Source organism: Ornithodoros turicata, chromosome 6, assembly GCF_037126465.1.
Source record: "Ornithodoros turicata isolate Travis chromosome 6, ASM3712646v1, whole genome shotgun sequence".
Lineage (NCBI taxonomy): Eukaryota > Metazoa > Arthropoda > Arachnida > Ixodida > Argasidae > Ornithodoros > Ornithodoros turicata.
In genome coordinates, this window is record NC_088206.1 from 17,090,374 (window position 1) to 17,105,893 (window position 15,520).

Below are 15,520 nucleotides of genomic sequence, written 5' to 3' on the forward strand. Positions count from 1 at the left end.
ATAGCATCCTTAAGCAGCATCATTAATGAAAGATGAAAGTCACTGAAAAGGTTAGCCAGCTGTAGGGATCGAACCCACAACTTTTGGATCTTCCAGCCTCAGAACATCAGTTTCTCTCTTGTTTAACAGGTGCGGCTTGCGTCGATTTCCGTCGTATGAATGTGTGTATGAGTGAGCAAAAAATGTAAGAGTGAAAAAGGGGGAGTGAGAGTGAGTGGCTGGTTTGTCGTCCCATCAGATAACGCACCCCGAAATTCGCTGGAGAGGCGTGTCAGCATCATTAAACTTTTATGAACTCCAGTGCCCTTTCGACGGTTTTGTCAACTGACCCTAAGAGATATGGGAGAAAGCCACAGCACACTCTGGAAGAAGCTATACAATTTGTACGCCACCGACCTGAAACGGAACTCTGCAGAGAAATATTTCCGTGTACAACGCGCACAGTTAGATAACGCGCAGAACCTCTTCAGAGTACTTTTTTTTACTGTATAACGCGCGCGTTATACACCGGAAAATACTACTACCTGCTACACCACGTGTACATGCAAGTTTCAGAATTTCGAAGCATATAACATATTGTTCCACCTTGTAGTAAATGTGTCACAGCGTAAAAGTTAATAAAGTAGTAAATGTAAACGAGAGGGATGGCCGAGTGAGTAAAGGCATACGCCGGGGTGGTGGGTTCGAATCCTGCCACCAGGTGCACTGTCTGAATGTTTCCCTGGGCTCTCCGGCAGACCTTCCAGACGAATATCGGCACACTTCCCCCCGAAGTCGGCCCAGGACGCATACTTACCCCACTCCTTGCTGTTGCCCACACTCCATCTGTCCACAGATGTACGCCGCTCACAGCCACAGTTGCTTCGCGGCGCTAAGTGTGAAAGTGAATTTCAAAGCGACAATGATTTCCCGACAGCTCTAGAAAACGGCGGAATACTATAGTGTAGAAGAGAGCAGTCATATCATCAGCTCCGCCTGAACAACTGGTCAGGCATTTTGTGCTCCACGTTAGGGATAGCCTCTTCCCTAGGTTGTGCGCCAGAGGATACTGCTCAACAGCGAGCGCTTCACAACAAGTCCTAAGATGCACAGGAGTACTGTTTGGGACACGGCTGTGTAAACTCTCCAGCCCGTGGCCGAACAGTCCCCTATCGGCACGAAGGAACTATACCAATACCCTCCCCGAGGGGAGGCCGCGCCCAATTGCTCTCCTTAGCAGACGACGCTGAGTATGCGATGGTACTCTCTCCCGACAGGTGGCGCTGCGTGGCCTTACCTCGGAGACTGTAATGATAGGGGCCGTGCGACACCTAAAGGGGGCGCGCTGCTCCGTCGCGACAGCGCCGCCAGTGGCGGTCTTGGACGTTATCGACGTGATACCACGCCGCCCGTTCTATGCATTCTCAAGTGGAACCGTAGCTTGCGTGGCGACCGCCGTAATTAGAAGGGCTAATTTTCGAAGTGCAAATAATGTGGAACCTTTCTGGGGCGCGAACGAAGAGAATGAAGACAAACTGCACAGAAGCAACAACCCTATTTATAATGCATCTAACAGTACGGAAGGAGACAGCCACTCGCGTCTGCCCGGTCAAAACACCTGTAAGTGATACGTCAAGAGGATGGTTATTTGACTCCTCACAAAATTGCTTGCTAGCGAAGGCTATATACGTGTATTCCTCTGACTCCAGCCATTTGTAATATCATGTTTTTGACTGAGTCTTGTATTCCTTTCGTCGTCTTTGCACACACATAGCTTCGTCACTGAAATTTACATCGTGCGTTCGTTTTATCCATACAAATAAACACGTGGGGTCACAACTTATTGCCTGAACTTGTACTGCAGTTTTTCCAGTATCTTCAGATACAATAACTCTAAAGAGATCCTCAAAGAAGAAAGTATATGAGTTTTACCTCGGATACCACCGCAGGCTTGCGGGACGACAGCTGTGAAATGGTCGGTGAGTAAATACTAAACCTTTTGGACAACCTAGAACTCCTGTTCTCACTGTGAGACTCGTCATACCGGGAGCAATATCGGCTCTGGGCACTGGCGATGAAACACCTCAATAATTATCTCGAAATAAGTTGCCGTTTGGTCGGTGCATTTGACGGTGATACAGTATCCAGCGGCGTTTCACCGTCACGAAAGTAGCAACTGTAAATCATTGATCATTTTGCAGGTCCTCATTCAGTTTAATTGAAACTAGAACAAAAGAAATATATTCGCTCATGTTGTGCACACCTCATGCAATGGCCGAACGCGCGTCACAAACGCTATTCGCTGCGAGTCTAGTGACCTCGGTGGTATTGGAAGCGTAGAAATCACGAGAAATGAAGCATCTGGTCCCTAATGAAGAGTTCTTTTACACTCTTAAAAATAAACTTCACCGCATAGCACGCTCCTAGCCAACCATGATCTCGAGTGATATCGTTATCTGGCCTGATTTGTTGAAAACGGGAGGCGTACGCCTTTTTTTTGTGACACTTATGCTGTTCATAATTGTCACAGAAAAGGCGTACGCCTCCCGTTTTTAACAAATCAGGCCAGATAACGATATCACTCGAGATCATGGTTGGCTAGGAGCGTGCTATGCGGTGAAGTTCATTTCTAAGAGTGTAGGTGCTGGCACAGTTAGCGATGCTGTGGAAAAAAAGATACCCGCACCTCACATGTAAACAAAGCTGGCTACACGGCGGCTATCACGCAAGGCACTTTCTCCGGAGGCCGCACCGCGGCGCCACCAGTTTGTCGCACAGTCCCTATAGTCGTATGGTTCCTTCGTGTGCGACATCGCCGATAGGGGACTGTTCGGCCACGAGCTGGAGATTTTAGACAACTGTGTCCCAAGCAGTACCTTAGACAGATGCACGTATCGCACTATCGACATCAAGAGTCAGTTGTCTATATCGGCAAGCGTTATTCCACTCTCCTTCCCATTTCCTTCGCCAAGACTCCCGCGAAACAGGGTTGCCAGATTGGGCTATAAACCGCCAAATTGGGGTACCTTTTGTGACAGTTGGCGGGGTGTTTTTCATCTTGGCTGTTTGGCTGTTTTTGGGCTACCCAACGTTTCACGCCCACGTGCTCTCGCGGGCGACTGCACACAACGACTGCCACCACGGTCCTTCTCTTCGCTCTATATTACAGCTTTTACGTTTTGTAAGCACGTGGCAGGCACATAATGCACTGCCGTCTGTCGAGACTAAAAAAAGTAATGATCCTTTGCGTTCCCAGGTCGGACGTGTTAATGGGCAGCAGAATAGATATAAACAGATACGGAAGACACATATGTCGGAACCATTTTTCGGAATTCGGTGTTCATGTGGCGGACACAGGTGGTGATACTGCAACGCAGCTTTTGTTCGTGTACAGTCAGAATTTCCAAGGTCAAAGGAACCAATTCCCGTCCAACTTTATTGTTCTTCTAAAAGTGTTGAGTTTGAATTACTTGCACAAACTGGAGAGAGTATGTAGTGCCTTGGGCTCGCTGGTGTTCCATTATTAAAAGCCCCAAAACTAATGCTGTTGGAATATTAAAGACTAACAGGTCTGTGCACACTTCAGTAACACGGTAGACGCTTCCGAAACTGTCAGGTCTCAGTCTAAGCCTTCTTTGCTTGCCACTGTCTACGCGGCAGTCGAACGCATATTCAGCCAAGTCACGTTGATGAAGAAAAAAAGACCTTAGGAATAAGAATAACAGCAACAACTTTATTTTATGAGACTATGAGATGAGGCTTGAGAACATTCTTCACGTGAAGTTCGCTCTGTGAAAAAAAAAAGACGTTTCTGTAAAGACTTAGTCGCCGCTCATAGCCACAGTTGCTTCGCGGCGCTAACACAGAATAAACAAAATAAAATAAATACTTTGTGCCACCCGACGCCTTCCTGAACAAGTTTACAAGCGAACTAATGTATCCATAAACCAAGAGTTTTGCCTGTGAGCTTCTCATAACCCATGTGCAAGTTACATATTCTCCAGGTTTTGTGAACAGAGTAATGAAAATGGTTTTGGCTATTTCGGCTATTTTTTTTTCTTTTATGCGTTGGCGTATGTTGGCTATGTTTGGGCTATTTTCTGAATCTGTCTTGGCGGGAGACGAGTTTGGCATCTGGCAACCCTGCGCGAAACACCTCATCGTTGCAAAGCGGTGTCGGTATAGTTCGTCACTCCAAGCGCCTGGAATGGCTGGCACGACGAGTAGAGCCTGGTGCCCGTGCGTACAGTCCAAGCTCTGATATCAGAGAAGCGCGAGCTACGACTATTCCCATAGGTAGTCGTAAGCACGTGACCTCTCTCGCGCTGCCTCATTGGCGGAGACGCCTGCACTGATGGTGATGTGATAAAGAAAAAAAAATAGGGATGAGAGTCGCGACGAAGTCCAACTGGTTACCCCAGGACGCTTGCATACAGAAAATACAAACAGATGAACGAGTTAAAGTGATGATTTCAGCTTAGCTGTATTTTAAAAAATTCACCCAAGTAAAATGTCGGAATCGCTGGGGACATACACAGCGCACACTCAGCAAGTCATAGAATGTCCATAAGCGGGTTGTACGTAGAAAATCTTCAGGTGCCCTCAGCGCCTTGACGGACGACTGAGGACTGAGTTTCGCGGTGTCGAAGGCTAGGCAGTCTACACGGGACAGGCTCGTCTGCACTGATGTCAAATGTGACCCGGTTGTTAGTTAAGAGAAATTGTCCCCTTCTCTTCTTATTATTATGAGTTAAGAGTTGTTAGCCATAATCTAAGAGTTGCTACTCTAAAAAAAAAAAAAAAAACAGCGGCTAAGGGTTGCCATGTGGCCGGTATTTCATTGTTGGTCGGTATCATTGCTCGTTCTGCAGGTTGAACGGTAACACCGGCAGCCTCTTGTATTTGCAGCCCGGTATTTGCAGCTGAAGGCCTCTCTAGAGCCTTTTGCGACTTCTCCTTCAACGATCCACAGGAGTACGAAGAAATCTGGAGCGAAGGCCCAACTCCGCAGTCACCCGATAAGGAAACTGGAATACGGACGCAAGGTAGACAGCCTATGGTCTCTACTTTGTCCACACCGGTCGTTCAACTGGTGTCTGCGTTCCAGTTTTTGTCCTCCTGGCTACCTTCTCAAAACACCAGTTCAACGGTCCCCTAGAATTTTTCTTATTTTTCTTCAGTATATCCGCTACACTCTTCTGTTTCGAGGGGACAGTATCAGTGGTTGCGTGAAGCCAGTTAGGAGTCTGGTTGGAACGTACGACCACCATGTGTTCTTCGTCTGCAAAGAAGGCGCGTTTGCGTCGATAATTTTTTCAAGGTGAGTGGCGATCAAATTCGGATTTTGGCTCTTGTTCTATTACGTGTAGTGTTGTTTCCTCTTTATGTTGTAATTCCCAACATCAATAGTCCAACCAAAGGCAGTAATATACCTATTTTCGCGCATTATCTTGAGCGCGAGCACTTTCTCTCTCTCTCTCTGCGCCTCCTCTCCTTCCACCATTTCCCTCACCTCTCATTCTCTACCTTTAACCCTACCCTCCCTGTGACTGGTACCTTTCACGGTGAAAAGTGGCAACCCTACCAGTGGCTCTTTTACGAACCCGTATGGCAGTTCCACGGTTGGCAACACAGTCGTTCCTTGCATTCTTCTTCTGCTTTTTTTTTTTTTTTTGCTTCGAGAAAGAGCAGCGCCAGCTAGCGTGGTCACATCACCACTGAAGGATGTTCTGTCGGTTTTATCACCTGTTGCAGTTGCACTTGCCCCAATTGCATCGAGATAGTTGGCCCCATCGACGACAAGAAACAGAAACATTAGTGCAAACTAAGCTGATAGCCAGGGTCGATCGCTTCCCAGCATACCTACGCGATCGACAGCGATGGACTGTCCCAGAGGGCGAGACGTGCTGGGAAGCTCCTCAACCGGTGGCGTCAACCACGCCGATAGAACCGACTAGCTGGTGCGTTGGAACGCTCCGGTATTGGTGCGTGGTCGTTGCCGTTCATGGGCCACTCTTATTGACGTGATAGTTGTCGGACGACAGCTTCGGAAGTTCTAATTCGTCTTATAGAGACATGATCAGTTATCTTCCAATCGGAGACGTACCTTGCCCACAAACACCGGACTGCATTTCCAGTCAGTTCTTCTGGGTACTTCGCCACATTTACGCTTCCTGTTTTCGTACACCCTCTGTAGACATAGGCACGAACCTGTGCGTGCGTAGTAGAACCAGTGTTGCTTGAAATTGCTTCGTCAATGTCATCATTGCATCTCTTCCAGCGTATCCAAGCAATTCTACTCACTACTTCAGAAATCGTGGTCGACGCGTCATCCACGTCGTCCACACATAACCTGTTGGTAATGTGCATGCAGATCTGGACAAACGAGGATAATTCTCAAATTACAATCATTTTAACGCGTGCCCCTCGGCGGTGCTGGAGGAGGCAATCAGTAAGCAAGAACCAGGACCGAACATGAGAAAAAAAAGAAAGAGAAATTCACTGTACTCTTTGGCGCACTGCCAGACGCGTACGAAACGCGATAGCATTGTGGCGGACGGACGATGGTCCATGCGCTGCCATCGTACACGAAATCCGTGCAGCGCAATTGGCAAGCGCGACGATAGGCTGGTATTGGCCCCGTGTAGGAACCACAGATCGAGAAGTTACCCGTCAAAAAGAGCTCGTTACGAGTTACCGTGTGAAAAATGTAACGAAGTTAATAACAAAGTTCTTCAGCCTGAAATGTAACTCGCAGTTACGGGGTTACTTAAAAAAAAAAAAAGAATGAGTTACTTCCAAGTTACATCGGACACAAAATAGCACTACACAGTTGCAGCGCGCGTGAGCAGTTGAGTTCGACCTTGAGTTGCCTGCGGAGGAGTGCAACACGCTTAGATCGTTTTCGTTTATGTCCAACAAGTCGAATACTTTGCATCTTGCTCCTTGCGGGCGCACAATTGGTTCAGCCTCATTTCAATGACAGCGGTTCTTACTTCCTGAATAGAATACTGTCATTGATTGAATATCACGTTTTATGGCATAAAATGCTATGAAAGAACCGGAGAGAAAGCAAGAAAATATGTGGACGTGAGTAAAAAGCGTCTTAAAAGTAACTTGGAACTTAGCTTCAGTTACTTTCGCAAAGTTTCCTGAAAAAGAAACGAGTTCCTCTGAAAGTTGCTACGGCGCAGAAGTACCGAGTTAAGTTACAAGGTACAAAAAGAAAAAAAAGAAAAAAAAGGAGCTTAGTTACAGTAACGAGTTACGTCGAACTCTGGTGGTAACACGGGTTTCGCCTGCAAATGCGTTCACTTCTTGTTCTCACTGTACTCTTTGGTGTGCATTTCTAAACATCTGGCTGAGTGTTATGGTGGCACGCTTTGTCGCACGCTCCACGCTGCTTCCTTGGGCGTTTATGCTTATTCGCTCGGAGGCGCTCGGACTCATAGTGAATACACGGCTCGGAGCGAGTAAACATAAACGCCCCTAATAGCATTATAATTCAAAAAGCGCACAAACAGAAGACACAACTTGTGAACAGCAGCAGCGTCATCACTGCCGTCGACCAATCATCTTCTTCATCAGCTGTGGGCGCGGAGAGAGGCCACGAGAGTTCGTCGGCCAGCGTCGACTCATCAACATATATGAACTCTTTAATTCGGCCCTTTACCAACCTACAGACTTAATAAACGTCATTATTGCCTTTGGTAACACGCCTGCTGTTCCGTACCTTTATTCATCAACATCTGTCCTGGCCAAATGGGGACGTCAACTCGACCGCCAGGGACCAGCGGGGACACGCCGTCTTCCCATTTGTGCCAGGCATGGCGCAACCGGTAGGGTCCGCAAGTGAGAGAACCTTCATCAACTCTATATAATCCCACGCTTTTAAGATTCACTCCTAGGGTAGCAATATGGGCGGCGTCCCGCTTATGTTCCACATTTTCGGTCACCGTGTCTGCATCTCCCACAGCAACAGCATGCGGCGGTGAATGACCCACCACAGCATCATCCCATTTATGTGTGTGTCTTAGAGCAGCATATCCGGCACAGACCTGCGAACTATATACATGTGGGAATGCTCCGGAGCACATCGCCTATACGCCATTGGTTCCCAAACTTTGCTACCTTCCGACCCATCAGAACTACCGCGTTGCAACCTCCCCCGCCCCCCGATTTCGCGATGCCACAAGCTTTTCGATTGCAGCGCATGAATAGTGATAGGTCTGCCACCACGAGCTTTTTTGGGGCGCATAATAGTGGGCGCGAGCATGGTCTATGGACGTCTCTTTATAGTTTTTGAACCGATTCGCGATCCCCCACTGAATCTGTCTCGACCACCTGGGGTTCGCAACGCACAGTTTGGGAAGCACTGCTCTACGCTGCTCCGCGGCGTTCCTGTTGCAAGATTACGTGGGCGACATCACGTGAGACACGTTGTGACACACTGAGTGACTAGCGGCATGGAGCAGTGGGTGGGTGACGTCCGGTCCCTCTGAAATCAGCACAGGGCTCACACTTACCCCCTGTGCCCACTCCTTCCTGCCGTCAGCTGTCCATACCTGTACGCCGCTCAAACCGAGACGCTAACTGTGTATTCACACGAGCGACATCCTCGCGGAAGATTCTAGTGGAAGAAAAAGCAAAAATACTGCTCACAGAGACGAGGTTCCGTCCCGTGTTATGTGAGCATTCACACGGTGCGGAATATCGGGAGTGGCGTACTGCGCACTTAGCAGACGACACCGTCAGAGTCTTTCTTGTCGTCTGCTACAGAATATCTTGTGACTGCGTTGCAGGACATTCCCCACGGTTAACGTGGTGTACGTGAACACTGGACGTTGAGCGCTCGCGCTCAGAAAGCTATGACGTTTTTCGCGTCTTCCGCTTTTGCGGGGAATGTCGCTCGTGTGAATACACGGTAACACGCATAACAAAGAAACACACATGATGGAGCTGTGCACATCGGACGCGCTAGGCAAGCTGGAATCTGCCATGTTCAACACTCTTAAAAATGAGGGGTGGGTGGGGGGTAATGGCAGGTTAGGCTCGCCGTTGTTGGCCACGCAGAAGTGGGCGTCGTCACGACTATAGAAAAAAAAAAAAAAAGAAGAGAGAACACAAAACACAAAGAATCTGACCGCATAGAACGCTCCTAGTCAACCATCATCTTGAATGATATCGTCATCTGCCCTGATTTGTTGAAAACGGGAGGCGTACGCCTTTTTGTGACTGTTCATAATTGTCACAAAGAGGCTACGCCCCCCCCCCCCCCCCCGCCACGTTTTCAAGAAATCAGGGCAGATAACGATAATTCGAGATGGTGGTTGGCTAGGAGTGTGCTATGCGGTGAAGTTCATTTTTAAGAGTGAAGATCAGCAACGTGATGCCATCCACTACACTCTTAAAAATGAACTTCACCACATAGCACGCTCCTAGCCAACCACCATCCCGAATGACAACGTTCTCGCCCCTGATTTGTTGAAAACGGGAGGAGGAGCTTATTTTGTGCCGTGCATAATGGCCACAAAATAGCTCCTCCTACTGTTTTCAACAAATCTACACTGTTAAAACAGAACTTCACCACATAGCACGCTCCTAGCCAACCATCATTCCGAATGATATCATTCTGTGCACTGATTTGTTGAAAATGGGAGGAGGCGCCTATCTGGGACAGATTATCTTGTCCCAGATAGGCGCCTCCCCCCTGTTTTGAACAAATCATGACACAGAATGATATCATTCGGTATGATGGTTGGCTAGGAGCGTGCTATGTGGTGAAGTTCTGTTTTAACAGTGTAGGGCGAGAACGTTGCGCGCGTCGTAAATATTTTTTGTTTACGACTGTACCTGTGCTGCCAACACCCAGGATCGCTCGAGTCACGGAGATGACAGTGTTGCCGGGTCAGATTTGTTTTTTTTCCTCGCTTTCGCTACCTGGGTAAATTTACCTTGCAGCAACTCCAATACATTTTACACTAGACTCCTCGCATCCTCATTTGATTCATCACAAATCTGAAAATGTCCCACTGAGCGAACGCGACCACCTTCGCGTGTATCAGTGAGATAAAGGAATCGCATCCGTGCGATATCAGCCGGCATACACTTTCACATAATCGCCGCAAACACAAACACCGCGATGATAACCATAGCTAACGGCAACGCCGAGTCAACAGCTCATGGCAAAACGGATTCGCCTACAGCAACAGTAGGACAGTCAAAACACTATTCGCCTTTATTTCTCGTAAGCGCTAGGGTTGCTCTCTTCCCCGACTTTAGCTTGTGGCGAAGTGGCGTTCCAGTTAACTCTGCTTCGAGCTGTACATTGAATTCCCGCATTCTCGGGAACCGCAAGCGTGTCCTTTGAAGTATCCCGCTTTCGGTGGTTCTGGGCGCTCGGATGAAAAGAGCATTTGGGGGATATGGGTCACTGTCACCCGCGTGCCCAGATCAACCGAAAGCCCAGAACCTCCGAATATTTTTTTCGGAGGAAATGAGCCCTTGGTTAATTTAGGGCGTCAGTGGAAATGGGCGTTTGGAGGATATGAGCTGCTACCACTTCCGGAACCGTTATCGTTTGTTTGTTTGTTTGTAAGAAAAAAAAACAAAACAAGGAGAAACTGAACTCGTCTCCCGACTTGTTCTGCTACTCCTAACAAAAATTCTCACCCCACCCCACCCCCAAAAACTACTTCTCAGGTGCTCTACTCGCAAGTTCGCTATTCACTATTCAGAAGTCCACTATCCACATGTTCACTAGAAGTCCACAATTAAACACTATTCACAATTATCCCAAGATCATGCACAGAGGATGCTAGAAGGTTGTATCCATCCCACAGCTCTGGACAAATTTCACAAGTGCCGCCAAGGCAGCATCCCTCGTGTTCGGTGCCCAAAGTCCCAACACCTTCACTATATCGAAGACCCTGCTGTCTAGCCGAGCAAGTGTAGCTTTCAGTGTAGCTCTTTGAGATGCATACCTAGTGCAGTGCATTATAATATACTCACTCTCCTCCATCGTTGCACAAACTGAACAATTCGATGAGTCGGCTCTTCCAACTTTATGAAGAAAATGACGGCCATAAGGCACATTCAACCGACACCGGTGTAAAAACGTCTGAACAGAGCGCGGTAACGTAGACGGAACACAGAACTTCAGCTCCGGATCTACGCGATGTAGCAGCGACGAATCACTCTGCAATTGCACCCATCGCTGTCTGCACATTTCCTGCGACAATGACCTTGATGAAGATGTAGCATCTGACGTTGAGTATGTCATCGGATGTAGTGTTGAAGATAGGTGTGCTATGTCCGCTAGTTCGTCTGCTGCTTGATTCTCTCCTATACCCAGTGATGGCCAGTAGTTAACTACATGTAGTTAAACTACTAGTTAAACTACCTGATTGTAGTTAAAAGGTAGTTACCAACTACTTGCAGAAATGTAGTGGCAACTACTAGTTAAACTACTATTTCGACTAGTTATAACTACAGTAGTTAGGTTACAGCTGGCGCCAACTACTTCCGGTTTTGCCGCAAGCTTTACGGTACGATTGTGCTTCCGACTTTTGTACTTGCTTGATGAGAACGGAGGTGCAGAACACTTGTGGCCGTGCATGTGCACTAAATCTTCACTTTTATGGCTGCTTGTGGTTCATATTTAGGTGACCAAGAACACTATAGAATGGGATTGGTGCTGATGGACAACGTTAAGTAGTTATAGATGTAGTTAAGATACATTGCAGTAGTTAAAGAAGTAGTTTTAACTACCTCCCCTGAAAAGTAGTTGAACTACTAGTTAAACTACTCCATCGCGAAGTAGTTAGTAGTTATAGTTAAACTACTGTAGAAGTAGTGGCCATTACTGCCTATACCCACATGTCCAGGAATCCACAGCAGAGTTATTTTGTGGCCGGCGACTCTACATTTGTTGTATTCATGGAGTATTTGGCGAACTGTTGGTGTCATACAGCCATTTCCCAAGAATGAAAGCATGGCTTGGAGTCCGGCTTTTGAATCGCTGTATACCACCCACTCGGCAGGTGATTGTTGTGCTACTACGTACTGCATTGCCAGCTGGTTGGCCACCAATTCTGCTGTTGTTGAAGTTGTTTTGTGCGACAGTCGTGCCATTCTCTCTTTCCTGTGCAGTGGAACCACAAAAGCAGATGCTGAGCCTGATGCCGTCGTCGATCCGTCAGTGAAAATAGCAATGCTGCTACAGTGACGCTCCATCATAGATAGACAATGCTGCCTCAGCACTGTCGTGGGCAAAGTGGACTTGGGGTGGTGTACTCCAGGCACGGAGTTGCAAATCCGGGGTAGCTCTAGAGTCCAAGGGGGATGCTGAGTCGCTCTTGGGGGCTGTGTTTTTGGCAAGTTGCGCCGGTAAGGAGCAATGGCTTTGTAGAAGTCAGAATTTCGGCATTTCAATTTCCGTGCCAGGGGGTGCTTGTCATGGCGCAGATTCAGGCGCAGATAGTGGCGCACTATTTCTTGCGTTCTCAGCACCTCTACAGGCAGTTCTCTAGCTTCTGCTATTGCCAAAACATTGGAGGTGGCTCGAGGTACCCCGAGGCAGATTTTCAGACCTCTTGTTAAAACTCTCTGTAGTGTCCTCTCTGCTGTGTTGCTTATCCCATATAGTATATACAGGTAGATGGTAAGCCACCATTTGCCGAATAAGCGCCCGATGTACCGTAAGTATAGGGACTTCGTTGACATTCCCCAACGGGGGCCGGAGAGACGACGAAGCACGTTGACCCGTGCCTCAGACCGCTCCTGAAGATGTTTTATTATGTGAGCAGACCATGATAGTCGAGCGTCAATAACGTCGACTCCCAAGAAGCGGTGATGACACACTCTCTGAATTGGTAGACCATTGAGAGTCAGTTGAAGACTCTTCATTCTTTTCCGAGTAAACGGGAGAAATACAGTCTTCTCGACAGATACGTCCATGCCTCTGTCCGAGAGGAAGGATACCGTGCAATCTAACGCGTTCTGGAGTCGCTGTTGCAAAGCAGGCAATTGCCGCCCCAGACGTCCATATACATATATCGGCAGCGTAAATGCTGATGTAGACGTTCTTGGGTAAACGGTGCGGTAAATCTGCCATGATTACATTAAACAGCAGAGGGCTCAGGACCCCACCCTGCGGCACTCAGCTACCGAGGTCGTGATAATCACTGTTCCCGTCCTCGGTCTGTATGTACACAGACCTTCCTTGAAGATAGTCAGCAATCCACCGCAGAGCCCGACCCCTTATCTCCATGTAGCACGTGGCCGTAGCTCACCGTATCATATGCGTGTTTAATGTCAAGGAAAGCCGCCAGAGTAGTACGGTTTTGGGCGCGTTCGTGTTCAACAAAAGTGACAAGGTCCAAAACACCATCCATAGTAGCCCTGCCCTGTTGGAAACCAGACATACATTCCGGAAGCATCTTCTGACTTTGTAGGACCCATTCTATTCGACCAAGGATCATTTTTTCCATGACCTTACACAGGCAGCTTGATAAGCTAATTGGTCTGAAAGATGCTGTATTCCTGGGAGATTTTCCTGGTTTCAACAAAGGTACCACTTTAGAGATTTTCCAGCCAATTGGGAGCTTGCCATCGTTCCAACTCTTATTAATGATACCTAACAATGCCTTCAGAGCGGAGGGTCCTAAGCCAGCGATATGTTTGTATGTAATACCGTCCGGACCTGGGGAAGACTTGCTTCGCCTTGATCCTACACTGTTAAAACAGAACTTCACCACATAGCACGCTCCTAACCAACCATCATACTGAATGATATCATTCTGTGTCATGATTTGTTCAAAACAGGGGGGAGGCGCCTATCTGGGACAAGATAATCTGTCCCAGATAGGCGCCTCCCGCCTGTTTTGAACAAATCATGACACAGAATGATATCATTCGGTATGATGGTTGGTTAGGAGCGTGCTATGTGGTGAAGTCCTGTTTTAACAGTGTATGGCTGCCTCCAGCTCTGTTAGACTACGGGGCGCTATCGGTTAGCCCAGTGCTCCGTATAGCATTTTCCACAGATGACTTGTATGCACGCGGCAGACCGTTATCGTAAGGACCTTATGATCTGGTAAATCTCTAATCTTCAAAATCTACCCACTGAACCGGTGTCGCAATAAAGAAACGAACGTGTAGCAGCACTAGCTGCACCAACATCGCCTTTGGCCACATGACCCTGTTTGTGCCCTGCCATCTCGCGCTCACGAGACGCGAGCTAGTTACTTCTTCTTCTACTCGAGCGACCGGCCAGAACGGTCAATAAAATAGTCTGGTCCGACTTGACGCTTTTTGTCTCCTGGCCTCACTCAACACGCGACAACTGGTGACCCGGACGTGATGGCCACTGGACCCCCTTCTGCTACTGGCCCTCTCCCAGGACCACCAGGCCACTTTCCGCCAGTCCAGCAAGTCCCAGGACCACAGCAACAGAACGTTGCGGTGCCCGCTATTGCGGCGCCCCTGTTGCCCCCACCTCAAGTTTCCGCCGTCGCTATCAAGCTGCCGACGTTTTGGGCCGCCGATCCCGTCGTATGGTTCGGGCAAGCTGAGGCCCAATTCGCCCTTCGTCTCATCAGTGACCAACTGACGAAGTTCTACCACGTCGTTGCCGCACTTTCCCCTACTGATGCTTCCGAGGTGCGCGACTTGGTTGCCTCCCCACCGACACAATCACCATATGACGTGCTCAAGACTGAATTAATTCGCCGGACATCTATGTCGGAGCAAAAGCGATTCCAGCGCCTGCTGACCCAAGAAGAACTCGGAGATCGCGCGCCTTCTCAGCTCTTACGGCGTATGCGCCAACTGCTCGGCGACCGTCCCGACAGCGCCGTAATCGACGATTCCCTGCTCCGCCAACTCTTCCTCCAGCGGTTGCCGCCCAATGTCTGCATGGTTTTAGCCGCTGCTGGCACCATGAGCCTGAACGACCTGGCCAACCTTGCCGACAAGATCATGGAAATGGCACCACCGCAGATCGCAGCTGTGGCCTCGCACCCCCCTTCTCCGCCTACGGCTACTGGTTCCAGCTCGCCGCAAGCAGTGGACCTTTCTCAGCTCGTGGAACAGATCTCCAACCTGCAGCTGGAGGTTGCAGCCCTCCGCCACTGCAGTCCTTCTCCGTCTTCACGCCGATCCCGCTTCGCGCATCGACGTTCCCCATCTCCAGCTGGAATTTGCTGGTATCATCGCCGTTTCCGCACCAAGGCTCGCAACTGTACACCACCATGCACCTTCCAGGGAAACTCCCGAGCCAGTCACTAGATATGGCGGCTGGTGACTCTGGCACTCGTCCATCCCGCCTCTTCTTTGTTCTTGACAACAATTCCGGACTAAAGTTTCTTGTTGACACCGGCGCTGACGTCAGTGTACTTCCGTCCTCTCTTTTTCGTTCACCACGCAAGCCAACGTCCCGCACCCTGCAAGCTGTTAATTCCACGCCGATTGCGACGTACGGAGAGCATTCCCTCACTCTCGACTTGGGCCTCCGCCGCTCCTTCGCATGGATTTTCCTTGT

The 15,520-nt window shown here is 48.7% G+C and overlaps 1 protein-coding gene across 1 annotated transcript; it reads left to right on the forward strand.

Moving 5' to 3' along the window:
* Positions 1 to 14,340: 14,340 nt before the first annotated feature.
* Positions 14,341 to 15,267, forward strand: LOC135397508 (uncharacterized). Its single transcript, XM_064629112.1, has one exon. It carries the CDS (start codon positions 14,341 to 14,343, stop codon positions 15,265 to 15,267), a length of 927 nt encoding a protein of 308 aa, XP_064485182.1.
* The last annotated feature ends 253 nt before the right edge of the window (positions 15,268 to 15,520 follow it).